Raw genomic sequence first — 17,571 nt, 5'->3', positions numbered from 1 at the left:
ATCTCCTGACCTCGTGATCCGCCCATCTCGGCCTCCCAAAGTGCTGGGATTACAGGCGTGAGCCACCGTGCCCGGCCAAGACTTTTGATTTTATGATGTTAAACACAAGTGTAATGAATCAAGAGCTCTAATTGATAGTGACACATAGTTCATTACAGGGTTTCCCAGCCTCAGCACTGTTGATGTTATAGACCAGATAACTGTTGTGCGGGGTTGTCCTGTGCAGTGTAGAATATTTAGCAGCAACTCTGGTCTCTACCCACTAGATGCCAGTAGCACTCCCTGACCCCTATTCAGGCATTGCCAGATGTTCTCTTGGAGGCAAACTTACCCCTGATTGAGGACCACTAGTTTGTTACATGTATTTCTCATTACTTTGGGCGCTGGCTTATAGTTGATAAAAATTTTTAGAGACTCCTCCACTGGTAATATAGAATCAGTGAAAGTGATAATACTTACCATAACAGCGAAGTGATATCTTTGTTTTAATATCTTCAGTTTTTTTTTTTTTTTTTTGAGACAGGGTCTCACTCTGTTGCCCAGGCTGGAGTGCAGTGGTGCTAACATGGCTCACTGCAGCCTCAACTGCCGCTGCTCAAGTGATCTTCCCACCTCAACCTCCTCAGTAGCTGGGACTACAGGCCCAAGCCACATGCCCAGCTAATTTTTGTATTTTTTGTAGAGATGGGGTCTCATTATGTTGCCCAGTCTGGTCTCGAACTCCTGGGCTCAAGCAATCCACCCACCTCCGCCTCCCTAAGTGTTGGGCCTACAGGTGTGAGCCACTGCACTGACCTAATATCTGCAGATATTAATTAGGTTTACTCACTGTGAGATTTTAAGGTGGAAGCTGTAAAGGCAGAAAAATATTTTTCTTCTCCTGACTCAACAGAAAGAAGTTGAGCAAATTAGGTTTCTAGTGTTGACTGGCAAGCTCATCTACAACATATTTAAATGATTGTTTTAAAAGGTCAAAAATGAGATATTGGGGGCTTAGAGACCCAAGGCCGTGCACCTAGAAATTCAGTCAGTCTAGCAAACAATTGACCTGAACATACCATGTCTGGCAATCTTGCATAGATGAGCAGAAACTCTCAGGGAAGCCTGTCTCTCCATGGCAGCCTCAGCCACCCAGCTGGGTGTCCAGGCAGGACTTCAGTCCTTTGGTAGAAGACTGATTAAGAGCCAGTCGTACTCTAGGTACAAGGAAGTTCCCAGAACAGAGACTCCGACAAGGGGGTGAAGATGGAGACCTGGTTGCCAGCCCTGGATTACAAGGGGAACAAACTGGGAGCCATTTTCTGAGGTGGTGCTGAAGCACTGGCAGCGGGGCACATCTCAGGATGTGAGAATAGATCCATGTTCCTCAAATTTTCCTGGACAGGACAGGAATACTCTGGGGCAAAGTAAAAATAAAGGATCCTAGCTGACATTAGATCTGTGGGATTGGAATACCCAGAAAAGGAGTCTAGGAGTCTCTGTTTTGTTTGTTTGTTTGTTTTTGTTTTTGAGACAGTGTCTTACTTTGTCACCCTGACTGGAGTGCAGTGGCGCGATCTTGGCTCACTGCAACCTCTGCCTCCCGGGTTCAAGCTATTCTCCTGCCTCAGTCTTGAGAGTAGCTGGGACTTTAGGCACACGCCACCATGCCCGGCTAATTTTTGTATTTTTGGTAGAGATAGGGTTTCACTGTGTTGACCAGGCTGGTCTTCAAGTCCTGACCTCATGATCCACCCACCTTGGCCTCCCAAAGTGTTGGGATTATAAGCGTGAGCCACCACGCCTGGCCAGAGTCTATATTTTTAACAAGCATAGCTGCTTTGCTTGTTCCCAAAGTACTGTTCCGCCTTAGGGTTCTTGCACTTGCCGTTCCATGTGTCTTTCTCTAATAGCTAGATACAGGACCAGCTTCATGGGCATGTGACCTGCACAGTCGCACAAGACCCCATGCTTAGAAGGCCCTCACACTTGGTTTAATGCTCTACTGTCATCTCTTGAAATTTTTAATAGTTTGTGAACAAGGGCCTTACAGTTTCATTTTTTTTACTGGCCCTGGGCAAATGATGGAGCTGATTCTGGCTGAGTGATTTGTTCCCTCAGTGCCTTCAAGTCTTTGCTTAAATATCTCATTCTTAAGGCCTTTTCTGCACACTCTATGTCAAATTGTAGCCTTTCTTCCCAGTTCCCCAGCACTCCTCCCCAACTTCCCTGCCATATTTTCCTAACAGTATTTATCATTCATCCAAATTTTTTTCTTTCCCTCAGAGCTACCTTTCTGGTGATACATTAGTGAGTAAGTAAAAATCCATGTCCTCATAGAGCTTATATTTTAGTGGAGACAGTAAGTAGAAAAATAAAATGTCTCTTATGTCAGATATTGATAAGCATAATGAAAAAAAAATCAAGCAGGAGAGGGAGTTGGGGAGGGCTCGTGGAGATGGCTGGAATTTAAAATGGTATGGCCAGGGAAGGCCTTGCTGAGAAGGAGGTGAGGGAGGGAGCTGTGCAGATATCTGGTGAAGGACATTCCAGGCAGAAGGAATAACCAGTGGTGCAAAGGCCTTGAGGTGAGAACATGATTGGCACCTTCCAGGAGTACTGTGGCTGGTGCTTAGAATGCAGTGGGGTATAGTTGGACTAGATCACTTTGGACCTTGAAGACCATTGTAAGGGCTTTGCCTTTTTCTCTGAGTTGGGATACGTTTAAGGGGTTTGAGCAGAAGAGTGGCGTAATCTGACTTGTGCATTAAAAGGATTACTCTGGCTGCTGCTTTAAAAATAGTTTGTAGGGAAGTTAGTACCAAGCCAGGAAACCAGATAAGATGATGGCTTTTGCAATAATGCAGGTGGGAGAGGATAGCAGCTCGGACCAAAGCAGTAGAGAAGGAAGGAGGTAGTGAGATGTGGCTGGGATCCAGATGATTTGCTGATATGCTGTAAATGTTCTGCTTGTTTGTTTACTGTTTAGTTTGAATATCTCTCCCCTAGAGATGGGCCTGGGCATCCTGGGGATGGGAAAGAAGAATGTGGAGTTTCAAGAAGCTGGCTAGGTCCTACACTTGATGGACCCAAGTTCTTTTGCTAGTGACTTAGGAAAGATCATTATGACTCTTTCCTACCATCACTTTTTTAGTCATTGATAGCCACTAAAAACTGGCATTCATTATTTTCGTAACCAACTTCTATTGAGCCTGATTGGCTTGAGACCTTGGGCTAGATGCTGGGGCTAGAAGATAATACATGTTGTTCTCTTTTTATTCATGGTGAGTTTTTCAGCTACTGCTTTCTAGTAGCTTCTAGCTGCTCGAGAAGCCAGGGAATTGGTTTGATTGATGTTTGTATCTTCTGTGGCTAGCCTGGAGCCTGGCATGTTGTGAGTTCTCCACATACGTGTGGACTCTTCATCCACAAGAAAGCTTGACTGGTATGAAATAGCCAGCCATGGAGCCGAACAGACCCTGGAAGTCAGGGCCCAGGGTAAGGGCTGAGTGAAGAGGTACGGCCTGCTGAAGACTTGAACGGCAAGATTTGGTTTGAGGCTCATTCTCAAATCTATAAAAGACCGCTGCCCTTGCTGGTGCTCAGTGTTCGCCTCCTCCCCTCCACCAGCAGTGAGTCTTTACATTGAGTGACATATAAGTTTAGGCTTGAGCAGCTCTGCCAGAGGAAGAGGCATTTGAGGAAGTGGGTCTGGGAAACTGAAACTATTTGGGGTGGGTTGAGTAACTGTTAAATATAGTTCAAACCTCAGATGTAAACTTGCTTGGACTGGCATTCCCCTGGGTGTGTTTATCTCCGCTGAGACGTTAAGACTCCTTCCCTAACTCTGTATTCTTGATTTAGCTATTGCTTTTTCAGTGATCCTGGCTTCTCCCAGTTAGAGCCAAGCCTCTGGAGGAAATTGACCAACTCCAGGCTGCCACCGTAAATTTTTGTGCAGAAACCCTGGAGAAACCTCCAGAGAGCCATATAGAAACTGAAAGTGGAAAGGAGGCAGCCAGGAGGACCTATTATTTGCATACACTCTTTCTTTTTTCTCTTTGCTTCCTCCAGGCAGCTTTCCTGTCTTTTTCCCTCTCCAGAGGCCACCTCACCCTGCAGTACCCTCAGTTACTTCCTAGCCAGTTTTATTCCCAGGATTTTCTCTTCCTCTGCCAATTAGCTGCTAAGCCAAGTTGTTGCTTAACGTTCCCCCTAACAAAAGTTACCTTGCTGAGAAAAGGTGAAATGATTGTCATTTTTAGAGAGAATAAACATTGTGATTTAGAAACCTAGGTGCATGTAAATCTTTAGTGTTCATAACTTTAACCCCTGCTGCTGGTGGAGATTGCTGACCCTTGCTAGTTAAAGAGAAGATAACTATAAATAGTGCCACCAAAAGTGAGAGGTATGGCAAAGTAGCCTTTAGTCATTCGGGGTTTTTGTAGATTCTCGTTATTTTTTTAAACACCTTTATTGAGGTTGTACACCACAAAATTCACCCATCTTAAGTGTATGATTCAATGACTTTAAGTAAATTTACAGAGTTGTGAGGCCATTATTGGAATTCAATGTTAGAACGTTTCATCACCCTGAAAAGATCCCCATGCCCATCCATTCCTCTCACTCTTTGTTTCCTTCTTCAGTCTTAGACTACCACCAATATGCTTTCTAATCTATAGATTTGCCTTTTTTGGACCTTTGCCACAAATAGAATCTCATGTAATTTTCTGACAGTGTGGGGAAGGAAAAAAAGCCTTTTTCTCACGAACACGTAGCAATGGAGGGGTCTGGTCTCATTGCCATCAACACTTAGAACGTAACAGGAGACAGATGTGGGGGTGAATCTTGGGAGAATAATTTAATATTTAAGTCTGTTTTCTGTAAACTAATAATCAAATGAGAGCTGTGTGTGTATGTGAGAACATTCTGCAAGCCACACAGTGCTATGTACATGTTATTATGTATCCTGAAACATTTTGGATGAGCTTGTATCTTTTAAGGAATGGAGAGGAAGGAAAAAGAAGTTTTGAGCATTCACTGTTAGGTAGGTGGACTGATGATGCTGGTCTAAGATGGGAAGAGTTCTTGACCTTACTCAGCAGCCTGCTCTTAAGGTATCTTCTGGAAGGATGCTTTGTGAATTTCCTTCACAGGGGAATCATTGTATTTTATTTTATTAAAAAAAAAATTTTTGAGACAGGATCTTGCTCTGTCACTTGGCCTGGAGTGCAGCGGCAAGAACTTGACTAACTACAGTCTTGACCTCCCAGGCTCAAGTGATTCTCCTGCCTCAGCCTCCGAGTAGCTGGAACTATAGGGGTGCACCATCACACCCAGCTAGATGTTTTGGGGGATACTTTTTGGTAGCGATGGAGTTTCATTGTGTTACCCAGGCTGGTCTCAAACTCCTGAGCTCAAGCAATCCATTTGCCTTGGCCTCCGAAAGTGTTGGGATTACAGGCATGAGCCACCACGCCTGGCTGGGGAGTCATTTTCAGTATGTTGTTTTAAGTTATTGATGGCATTTGTTCTACCTAATTTCACCATGATTGAACTTGTGACCACCCTTTGGCTATTACTTTCCTTGTTCTATAATCTGACTCTTAGTGACTAGACAGTAAATTTATACTTCATTGAGTCATACTATTCTATCTAGATTAAGGGAGACTTTTGAAATGAAAGCATTGATTGATGTACCTCCCCACTCCCATTCATCCATCCCTAAGAAACAGAGGATAGTCCTACATCAGTTTGAAAGGACACACTTTCTAGTCTCAGCATTAATTGGATCTTAGGAAATGTAGGTAGGAAAGCTATAGAGTTTTCCAGCTCTTCCTTGGATTGGATGATGACTTTTCTTAGCTTTATGTGAAGTGAAATTGCCAGAACAGCAGACCCATCTATGTTCAGACAGAAGTATAAAAGATACCAAAGCAGGCCGGGTGCAGTGGCTCATGCCTGTAATCCCAACACTTTGGGAAATCGAGGCAAGTGGATCACGAGGTCAGGAGATCAAGACCGTCCTGGCTAACATGGCGAAAGCCTGTCTCTACTAAAAATACAAAAAATTAGCCAGGCGTGGTGGCATGCACCTGTAATCCCAGCTACTCAGGAGGTGGAGGCAGGAGAATAGCTTTCATCTGGGAGGAAGAGGTTGCAGTGAGCCGAGACCGTGCCACTGCACTCCAGCCTGGGCGACAGAGTGAGACTCCATCTCAAAAACAAGAAAGATAAATAAATTAAAAACATATCAAAGCAAAAGAAAACATCATTTCACCATTTTGGATTTTTCAGTTTGTTGTCTGTGCTATGGCAGGTGCCTCTTTCTTGCTAATCCATTTTCTGCACCCAGCTGCTAATCTGTTTTCTACACCCAGCTGCTAATTCATTTTCTGCACCCAGGTGCTGAAGCGATCTTTAACTATGATCAGATCATGCCACTCCCTGCCTTCACCCTCCAGTGGCTTCTCATCACATTTAAAATAAATTCCAAATTCCTTAGCTTGGCACCCAAGGCCCTGCCTGGTTGGAATTTTGCTTATTACTCCCTACACTTTAGCCACGTGATTTTTTCCTGCTCTGGGGCATTTGCTGCTCCTTTTTCTAGATGGAATGCTTTTATACCTGGCTCTTTGCATGTCTGATTTCATATTTCTTCATGGGTGACAGAGTTTAGAGCCTACACATTTGGCCTAAGCCATAGCTTGTAAAGAACAGGTTAAGATTTTCATTACCTTTTGAAAAACCTATTCAAAGCCTTTTGTGACATCTCAAAGCAGTGACAATATATTATGGTATTCATCTGGGCTTATCCATGTGAAATTTTCCCTATATAGTCTTACTTTGGGGGAGAAACCATTTTTTTTTTGAGATGGAGTCTCACTCTATCACCCAGGGTAGATTACAATGGCACAATCTTGGCTTACGGCAACCTCTGCCTCCCAGGTTCAAGCGATTCTTCTGCCTCAGCCTCCCTAGTAGCTGGGATTACAGGCACCTGCCATTATGCCCAGCTAATTTTTGTATTTTTAGTAAAGATGGGGTTTCACCATGTTGGCTAGGCTGGTCTTGAACTCCTGACCTCAGGTGATCCACCTGCCTCGGCCTCCCAAAGTGCTGGGATTATAGTAGTGAGCCACCGTGCTTGGCTGAGAAACAATATTTTGTGGGAGAAAATTTTTACCTTCTTCCTTCTCATTTGCTAATTACATATTAGAATCTGCCCTTACCTGATGCTTTCTTACTTTTAATTAAATTTAATGATAATACTTGCTGACACTTTTGAGTACTTCTTGTGTGCCATATGTGTGTGTGTGTGTGTGTATGTGTGTACTCCTGGAGTATAATGGTGTGATCTCGGCTCAGTGCAACCTCTGCCTCCTGGGTTCAAGCGATTCTCATGCCTCAGGCTCCCAAGTAGCTGGAATTACAGGCATGCACCACCATGCCCAGCTGATTTTTGTATTTTTTTTTTTTTTTTAAGTAGAGATGAGGTTTTGCTGTGTTGGTCAGGCTGGTCTCAAACTCCTGACCTTGGCCTCCCAAAGTGCTGGAATTACAGGCATGAGCCTCTGCACTCAGCCCGTATGTTGTTCTAAATACTTTACATGAATTAATTCATTTAATATTCACAATGATATATGGAGAGGAAGGAACTATTACTATCCTTACTTTACTGATAAGTAAACAGACAGGGAATGGTTGGAAAATGGGAAAGCCAGGATGTGAACCCAGAAAGTATGGCCCCTGAAACCTTGCTTCTGAGTGCTATCCTGTATTAAACTCAAGACTCAAATCTGCCCCTGTCCTTAGATTGGTTCCCACCTTGATGCTAACTGTGTCTGGATATCCCTGGTGTCCTTGACTCTGGCATCTCATGTGTCATCTTAGAGTCTAGACCATAAAGGTCCACATACATCTTAAATTCTTACTAATGACATTGAGATGAAGACGGTGAAGCCCCTGACTTCAGGAAGCTTGTGGACCAGTTATAGTGAGTCACTTGTGCAGCACTATGTACAGAAGCCAGGGGAGCCTTGCCCTTCACTGCCTATGGACTCCCTGACTGCACGCAGCCTCTGACTCAGTCACCTTGTCTAGTCCTCTGTAGGCCCCTTGCTTGGCCTTGATGCCCCATTGTGCTCCATATGATAGATGTATCTGTCAGCATCCCAGCAGAATACAGATAACACTCTCAGAGGATGTGGCCGAAGAGAGTTTAATGAAGGGACATTCACTGAGTGTGAGCATGGTTGAGGGAACCAACAAGGAAAGGTGAAGCACCCAGAGACTAGCAATAGTAGGGAGACATTACCCCTAGGCCTGAAGGGCCAAGGGAACACTGGCAAGATCTGGAGCCTTGGATCTGGGACTCCTGATAGGAACTCTCACCAGAGAGGAATGCAGCCACTGGTTATGGTAAGGTCGTTCTGCTGCTATTGGAAAACCAACTGGAATTCCAAGGACAAGGGGGCCTGGGTAATGCAGTTCTTAAAAAGTCAGTCTCCTAGGTTTTAGAACAAGCCCAAGAAGAGTGGGGAATGGATTGGGAGGGGAGAGTGGGTTTGAAAGGAGAATAAGCAGCCCAACAGACAACTTACTACCCATTTCTGATTACTTCATTTTCCATGCCCACTCCTTTGACCTGTGTTAAGTCATTCATCCATCCATCCATCCATCCATCCGTCCATCCATCCTGAGCACTTAGTGTGTATGAGATCTTTATCAGACCAGGAAGGCTATAGCAATAAGCAGTTCTTGCCCTGAAAGAATTCATAGTGTACTCTTGCAGTTCCTAGCTCTGCTCAGCAGTTTGGATCCTGGTGTTCCCATCTGTTTCTGTCTTCCATCATTATTCCCAGGAAGCAATGACTATTAGCAATTGTAGTCCCCTTCTGATAAGCATTTCAAAGGGCACTGTATCAGCAAGAGCTCTTTCAGCTATAAGAGACAGACAACCTAACTCAAATTGGCCTAAACAAAAAACAAACTCCAAGTGAAGTTTAGTGGCTCTTGGAAGTGAGCACGTTCTGTCTTCAGGCTGTGATCCAGAAGTCCAAATGCTCACTTCTAAGGTGGCTGCAGTATCAGATTCCACAAGCTGCCAGGATGACTGCCAGCATCTCCAGCATATCTCCCTCTGGCAGAAAACAGCAGAGAACTCTCCCCCCTACCGCCCTGCAGAAGTCTCTCTGCATGTCTGAATGATTCTGTCATGGGCCTGTGATCTATCACGAAAGCCTGTGATGCTCCACAGGGCAGGAATGAGTCATATGTTCACTCTGGAGCCAAGGGAGGGCTTAGTGTCATTGGAAGCCTATGTACTAAGAGAGATGGAGCAGTTGGATGCTTGGGGGCAAGATCTAGGGGCCCTAAAGGTGAAATAGCATATACCTGAACCTGCTATGGGCAGACTGTCCAAGTTATTAACCCTCTCAAACCTGAACTAGACCAGATATACTTTGGATTTTTAGTTTTTAGTTTTGTCTCTAAAAGGCACCCGCCCATGTTTATGTTCTCCTTCTCCTTAAACTAGAAACTAGAACACAAAAGACCATCCTTTTTAAAAATCTCATTCCTTTAATGGAGTACCTTTAGAAGAAAAAAGAAAGCTTTACATGTATGATTTGCATGGAGTCAACCTATAACAAAGCAGGACGAACAGGGTCCACTTAGTTGACTTGGTTTTGCAGGTTTTTTGAAGTAGAAATATAAATTTTTTGTTTTTACTCAGAATTCATTTGGCATTAAAGGCTCCCCGTAATGTGGTTTCATTAGTTGTGCACTTTAATCCAGATGTTGTATGGACTTTGGAGTCAGACAAAAGTCCCACTTTAAACGTTTAAAGAGCCATATGTACTTGGTCAAATCTACCATCTCTTTTGTGTTTTGATTTCTTCATTGGAAAATGGAGAGTAGTAAGTACCATCCACTGCCAGATAACTCTAATCACTACTTTCTCTCTCTCTTTCCATATAGATATATACGGGAATATATGTATAGAATGTACATATATTTGTATCTATTCTCTCGTATGTATATCTCATATATCTTTTTTGATATATACATATCAAATATATATTTGATATATACATATATATCTCATATATATATCTATGACCTCATATAGATATATAGATATATATCTCCTCGATGTGAGTGGGTATATAAGCTCTCATTTACTCCTTGCAATAACCCTGCGAAAAGTAGATGGTTCCTGTCTTACACATGAGGAGAAAGGATCAATGAGATAAGGAACAAGCTCATGTTCATACAGTAACTGTATTTACTAAGCACAGTTCTAGAGATATGGGAAGCACTCCATAAGTAAAACAGCAGCAATGGTAAGTTTTTAAAAAATCAGATAATAGAAATGTTAAAACAAGAATGGAATTTATTAAGTGCTAAATATTTTACATTTTTAAACTTCCAAGATTTAAGTCCACTGATATTAAAAGCTGCCTTGTAGTAGAAATAGTATAGTGGGGGAAAATTAGTCTGTCCTTTTTTAAAATCGGGAAACAATTTTCCAACATCTCTTGAAATAACTGGAGATATCTGGGAAGGTTACCGAACCTGAATGAAGAGTCTCAGATCCCAAGAAAGCATTGTGTACATTTTGCTTATGAATATTGGTAGTTGTTATATAATAAACCTTACTCATTGACTTGGTTATATGTAACTCTGTGTTTCCTTTTTTATGTTTTAGATGGAGCAGATTAAAAGGGCCAATAAACTGTTTACCAATGACTGTATATTTCTGAAGAAAACTTTGAACATCCCAGTTATATCAGAGAAGCCTTTGTTGTTTAAAGGACTTAACTCCATTGATTCTCCAGAAAATGAAATTGTTGATAACAGTTTTTCTCAGGAAGAGGAGCCAGTGGTGGCCGGAGAAGACCTCCCTCCTCCCAGTCCTCAAGAATCTGATGTTCAGCCTGTGCAGCCTGAGGAAGTATCAGCCAGAGATTTCCTGCAGAGACTTGACTTGCAGATTAAGTTATCAACACAGGCAGCCAAGAAGCTAAAAGAAGAGAGCAGGTAAGAATACCCTGATACAAATGTCAAAGTCTAAATAAATCACTATTAAGATGTCCTTGCTGGGCCAAATCTTTCTTTTCTCTCTCTCTCTTCTTTCTTGCCTTTCCTTTTTTTTTTTTTCTTTAAAAACTGCATTTTAGTTCTAGAAAGGCATTTTTAGTATGTAAGCTCTAAACAGAGCTGCCGCCTGCTGCACAAGGCTTTATCTGTTGCAGTGCTATTATCTGTTATCTGTTATTTACTATAAAAAGTTTGCTTCTTTTCTTTAATAGCATCACTGTCCAGCTAGCAATTCTGGATAGCAGCAAAGTAAAAGCGTCTCTCTCATTGACACATTCAAGAGAAGCAGTGTCATAGAAAATACTTGTAAAATATTGATCTTTATAAAACTTGTCAAAGACATTGTCTGTTATTTGTTACTGAGTATTTCCTACGTAAGATCTCATGCAAGCTTTTTTCTTTGTTTTTTTAAATTTGATATTAGGACAAACCTTTCTCTCTCCTATAGGAATTGGTTTCTTGTTTTCTTTATGATTTGATTTCAAAAAAGTACAATCTACTGTTTCCTTTTTTGCTCTGGTTACTGGGAAGCTTGCAACTAAAATTGATACCTGGGTTCAACTCCTATAATATTTCTTATGATTAATACATTGGTTTCCTTCTCCTTTCCTTAGTCCTGATTCTTTTATTTCTTTTTTTTCATCTTATTATATATATGCCTTTTGTTGTTGGTACCTTAAATCCTTTTGAGAAAGAGGTGGAATATAGAAAACATAAATATAAATATGAATATAATTTAGTATAGATTTAAAATATATTTAAATATAATATAGACAAATATAAATACATAAATGAATGATATTATTTATTCTAATAACTGAGATATGAATAAAATGGAGATAGTAAGGTATGTCTTAAGTATTGGCATTTCATACAATTTTCTAGGCATGCACAATATTCTAAGTTGATATATTCCTTCTTTGGCAAGTGGATATTAAATTGTATAATAAGTTTATGTTTTAGTTTTCTGAATACAGTTCTAAACACTGATTTATGCTGTATTTATTTTCTTTCAGAGATGAAGAAAGTCCCTATGCAACTTCCCTCTATCACAGTTAGGTGATTTGGGGGCATAACTCTAACCAAAATTAAGATATGTTTGGACCATAAAGAATCCAACAACTGAAGATTCAAAAACATCCCTTCTGGATTCCTATAGTGTCCATCTTAAAATCATAACTAGGTAGTTCTACCTGCTGCAATTGCACTGAAGTGATTAGTTCCCTCTGGCTTTCTATAATTTTAAGTCTTTATTATGGCATGATGGCAAGGTCGTATCCTAAAGCTCATCACTTTTGTAGGTGGTGTTAGTTTTTAGACTAGCTTTTATAAATACTAATTGACATAAAGCATCAAAGACTATTTATATATTTAGGCTAAAAATAATGTTTATCTCCTTATGCAATCCTGATCATGTGAAAATATGGTTGCTGTTTAAGTGATGCTGAATTTGCTGTGTGTTTATAACTTAAGTGCTATATATATATTTCGATATGTCTTACATATTCTCTATTAAGAACCAAATTTTGTCTGCTATTTTGTAACAATAAACTACAAAGCCTGAATGAGAAAATAAACTATGTTTTTCAACTTGAGTCTTCATTTTTTTAACAAATGAGAAAATAAAATTGACTTTTAAATAATATATTTAAATGGTGACAGCTCCTTCTTCACTTTAATGGTTTTTATTATTATAAATGCAATTTTGAAAAAAGTATTATTAATCTAAAAGCAAATCAATTACAATTACTGGTAATCTTGGCATTTTCATTGACCTAATGTGATTCAGATATGGTGAAAAGATGGAATAAATCAAAAGAACAAATAAATAATACCATAATCTGACATTATATTGCAGAATTCTAGTTTAGATTTCATTGCTAAGTTACTTTATGAGTGTTTAGTAGTCCTGTACTTATTTAAATTGACTTTTATTCTCGTAATTTAATTGATCTTTATTATATGTATAGATTACAGTAGTATACTTTAAGCAATATATCATTTATAATTATTGTTTTGGTCTCAATTTCTGTTCAACTGTTAGATTAAATAAATTTTTAGGCTTCCACAAAAAATCCCCATATCTACTCCATCCCAGCATAGCAAAAATACTTTCACTTTCTTCTTTTTGTTATTTTTTTCTCCTCTCTTTCTTTTATCTTCCCTTGTTTTCTTTCCCCCATTGTGCTTCTCCAGCTCATCCATTAAGCAAGAAACAATTACCCTTAGGTGTTAATGCATCAGAGCTTGCAGAATTAGAACTGCACATATCTAACCCTTGAGGCTGACCAACTGCTGCATCAATGGGAAACAGTAGCTGTCAGCCCCTGTCTTGCTGATTTTTTTGTTTGTTCCTAACATACATAATCCCTGTGTCTTATCTTTTTTTTCTCACATTGTAGGATCTTTGAAATAGGATACCCTCTTGATCATGCTTTGCTGTTTTCTTGTATTCACTACCTGAACTGTGGAGAGTTAGTTGGATGAAGAGAGACCTAAATGAAAAAAAATAAGGGGAGGAAAACAGGTATGCGTGTAAGAAAAGGTTCAAGCAAACATCTGTGGTGGCCTAGGAACCATTAAAAATGTAGAGTTATCATGCTATTTAACATAAAATGTTCTGAAATTTGAGAGTAATCCAAAAGACGTAACAGCTCAAAGTTGAAATTAAGACCACAATCTCAAAAACATTTTTTTTCTGAGTATTTTATTCTTGCCTAAGGTCTCTCTTAGCATTCTCTAGCCAAAACATTGGTCATCTTCAAGTTATTAGCAACTTGGAATTCTTTGTGGCCACAGTTAAACTATTCTGGACTGAGTACTTTAGTCCCTACCTTGCACATAGAATCACTGGAGTGGGCTGAGAGACAAGAAACTTAGGTTCTATCCCAACTTTACCATTTCTTGGCTGCATGAGCTGCAGCATATCCTGTGCTTTTGTTCCCTTTGTGAACCAGTTTCCTCTTTCATAAAACGGGACTGATGATCTTCCTTTTGTTTTGGTTATGGATAGGAGCTAATGAATGCCAATGTGCTTTGAGAACCATAATAAACTCCCTAAGTACGTTTCTTATTTTTAAAAATACTGCATATTTAGATACTTTATAGAAAAGTGAATGGATAAAATGCTTTAGCCAGCGCCAGTTTATTGTCTGATGCACACGCAGCCTGTTTGGGTATGGCTGAATCGGAGTCAGTCATGTTATCAAAGATGACTCATGGAAACAGTCTGATTCACTGTGTTTTGGCAAGTGTTATTTGGACAAAGGTGTTTTTAGTTCCCTGTCCCCACTCACGGATGGGTACTGGCTTCTCTAGAACATACTGAGTTTAGTTCGTGTGTGTGTGTGTCAGGCTTTGGCTTTTGTTTGTTTTTGCAACTCTCTGGAGAGGATGGGAGAAGAAAACAGCCTTTCCCCCACAGTCCCCACCAAAAGTTGGGATACCAGGTAGGGGCATTCAGGACAGCAATGCAGGTGTCAAAGACCGTTTGAAACAGTGACAGCTAATGTGTCCAGAGTTGGTTCCTGCCAGTGGGTTTGTGGTCTTGCTGACTTCAAGAATGGAGCCAAGGACCTTTGCAGTGAGTGTTATAGCTCTTAAAGATGGCACTGACCCAAAAAGTGAGCGGTAGCAAGGTTTATTTTGAAGAGCGAAGGGACAAAGCTTCCACAGCGTGGAAGGGGACCAGAACAGGTTGCCGCTGCTGGCTGGGGTGACCAGCTTTTATTCCCTTATTTGTCCCCTCCCATGTTCCCTTTTTGCCCTATCAGAGTGCCCTTTTTTCAATCCTCCCTGCAATTGGCTACTTTTAGAATCCTGCTGATTAGTGCATTTTACAGAGTGCTGGTTGGTGCGTTTTACAGAGCGCTGATTGGTGTATTTTACAAACCTCTTGCTAGCTACAGAGCACTGATTGGTGTGTTTTACAGAGCACTGATTGGTGCGTTTTACAATCCTCTTGTAAGACAGGAAAGTTCTCCAAGGCCCCACTCAACCCAGGAAGTCCGGCTGGCTTCACTCTAATACACAAAGCATTATGTTATTTTTACAATTTGAAGTAAATATATAGAAAAATATGTATGTAATTAATTTACACCGAGTAATACATTTTCAAAGCATTCTCTGGTTTGGGAACATTAATCATTAACATTTCAAGAGAACCTTGGGCCACTGTATGTTTCCAGGGCTGTATTTGTGGTGGGGGCTGAGTTGCAGGGACCTGAAGTTCATTAACCTTTTCCTCCAGGGAAGCTGCTCTACCAGCTTTGGATCACAAGGAAGGAATGATTTTTATCTCGATTTCTACCCTACTGCCTGGCCCTTTGCTCTCTGTTGGGAAACCTTGGCTTGGATCTAATCCAGTTTAGATAACTGAGATGTGGCATACATTTTTACCTTGCTTTATGCAGGGTTTATGACCTCATTTGTCTTCTTAGAGAGTACATAAATATCTCTATAAGTAAACTCAATGTCTGAAAAGTCACTAATAGGAAGTGTTAAGAGCAGGGCGAAATTGTTAGTAAATCCAGCAAATCCTATACCCATTTACCTGGATCCTTTTTATGTCACTGGGCCTAATAAAAAGCCAGCTAAAAAGAGCAGCCAAAAAAGCAGATGGCTCCTCCAAAGCTATTAGACTTTGAGAAAATGTGAATTTATTTCAACTCCCCAAAGGGAACCGCTAGTGGAAACGACATCCTGTAATAGACATACTCTGCAAGGTGCTTTGGTACCTGGCATGCCTTGAAAACAGAACCCACTTAATTCTTCAGGGAGTGCTTGTGTGGATGAGACAGTGGAAGAAGGGTGAGTTTTAAGGTCAGTCCATTAGAGGCTTTTTCAAAGCAACATATTCTGATTATAAAATATAAGTCTATGAGGAAATAAGGATTCTGTATACAAAATCTCAGCTTACATACAACTTTACTTTCAGATAGTTTTTATGGGAAGAAAGCTATGTTTTAACCACTTGTAAAAGGTTAACTACTGTAAATTCAGCACTTTCTAATAACCCTTGGGTCAAAAAATTTTAATCACAGAATTAGAAGTGTTTTAAGCTATATTATGTTTTCTGAAACAGTTGAAAGACTCTTGGATCTTTTGCCATTTTTACAGGCTGCTATAAATGCGCTTGATGGCCTCAGCTTCTTCCTTGTCAAGGATGCCTTTCTCCACATAAGCATCAGCTTGTTGGTTGATGAAATCTCTCATCTTCGAAAGGTCATAATCTGGAAAATATTATTACAGCATCATGAACAAAGATCAGGAAAGGCCAATCCTATTACAGTGATTACCATTAACTGAGAAGTATTTTATATGATAACACAATTACCATTCTCCATTTTTCACATTGGGAGACATTTTAATTCGTGGCATTTGTGCAGTACTTTGCAGTATAAAATAATGTTTACATGTATTATCTCATCTGCTCTTCATCACAACCCTGTGAGATGTTCAGGTGGGTCATACCATCCCCACTTGACCAAACAGGAAATAGGCTCATGACCAGGGCTTTGCAAACTTTAATGTTTATGCCAAACACCTGGGGCTATTGGGAAACAGCAGAGTCATATTCAGTAGGTCTGGGGTGAGGATCCAGGTTATGCATTTTAAACAGCTGTCAGGTGATACCGACGCTGTTGGTCCAGGAACCACACTTCGGGGTTAAGTGCCTTGTTCAAGGTCACATAGGTAGTAAAAGTTATGGTCAGAACCGGGTGTTCTGACTTCCTGACTTACACTAGGTTTGAGTCCCTGTTGACGTGACAAACCACTTTTTTTTTTTTCAAATTAAGAGTTACTTTATTTCATGCTATTTGAATTGTATGCAAGGAGCAAAAAGCCAAACTGTAAACTCTTTTTGGTTCCTCTGTCCTACTTAAACAAACAAACAAACAAAATCTGTATAAATTGTCAAAACACCCACCAAAAATAAAGATTTCCAGGTAAGAAGGCTGCCTATGACACCTTTCTGAAGGTTTAAAAAACCCCAATTTTCTCTTGATCCTTTAAATATTAAGCAATTATAGCTGTAAATGACTAGAGAGAACCCTGCTTTCTGTTAATTGGTAAGGAGGAGAGAAAGGGGAGAGTGGGTATAAAAGGGTGGTTTAGCAGCCACCCTTAGCGAGCCTGAATGTAATCTGAGCCTGGGTCACGTGGGTATCCTTAAGCTCCTATGAGAAAGGAAAACGAACCACGAAGGACCTCTCTACAATCACTAAGTGAGTGAGGCTTAGACAGGGCTTATTTCCTTTCCGGCAAGCAGGACATCTGCTCCCTGTTAGGGCACAGCCATGAGGATTGAAAGAGAAATCCCAGCACTGAGCACTTTACAGCCATCACCTTAATTGCTCCCCACAAAACCCCATTAGGTTATACCCTATGACTGACTTTTCTTTCTTTCTTTCTTTCTTTCTTTCTTTCTTTCTTTCTTTCTTTCTTTCTTTCTTTCTTTCTTTCTTTCTTTCTTTCTTTCTTTCTTTC

At 40.5% G+C, this 17,571-nt stretch overlaps 2 protein-coding genes across 3 annotated transcripts in view; one reads left to right on the top strand and one right to left on the bottom strand.

The window, feature by feature from the left end:
- The window catches only part of LYSMD2 (LysM, putative peptidoglycan-binding, domain containing 2), a 29,026-nt gene extending 16,349 nt beyond the window's left edge, over nucleotides 1-12,677 (top strand). The window contains exons 2-3 of the mRNA XM_011928623.1: nucleotides 10,691-11,022; nucleotides 12,099-12,677. Coding sequence (XP_011784013.1) covers nucleotides 10,691-11,022; nucleotides 12,099-12,141 — 375 coding nt within the window. The 3' untranslated portion in view covers nucleotides 12,142-12,677. The remainder of the gene's footprint in view (nucleotides 1-10,690; nucleotides 11,023-12,098) is intronic.
- A 2,029-nt stretch (nucleotides 12,678-14,706) lies between these two features.
- The window catches only part of SCG3 (secretogranin III), a 40,174-nt gene continuing 37,309 nt past the window's right edge, over nucleotides 14,707-17,571 (bottom strand). For both annotated transcript variants that reach the window (XM_011928621.1, XM_011928622.1), the window contains one exon: nucleotides 14,707-16,313. In XM_011928621.1, the coding sequence (XP_011784011.1) occupies nucleotides 16,195-16,313 (119 nt within the window). In that variant the 3' untranslated portion in view covers nucleotides 14,707-16,194. The remainder of the gene's footprint in view (nucleotides 16,314-17,571) is intronic.

Source organism: Colobus angolensis, unplaced genomic scaffold, assembly GCF_000951035.1.
Source record: "Colobus angolensis palliatus isolate OR3802 unplaced genomic scaffold, Cang.pa_1.0 Scaffold78, whole genome shotgun sequence".
Lineage (NCBI taxonomy): Eukaryota > Metazoa > Chordata > Mammalia > Primates > Cercopithecidae > Colobus > Colobus angolensis.
The sequence above is the reverse complement of the archived record's forward strand: the minus strand, read 5'-3'. Positions and strand labels throughout refer to the sequence as shown.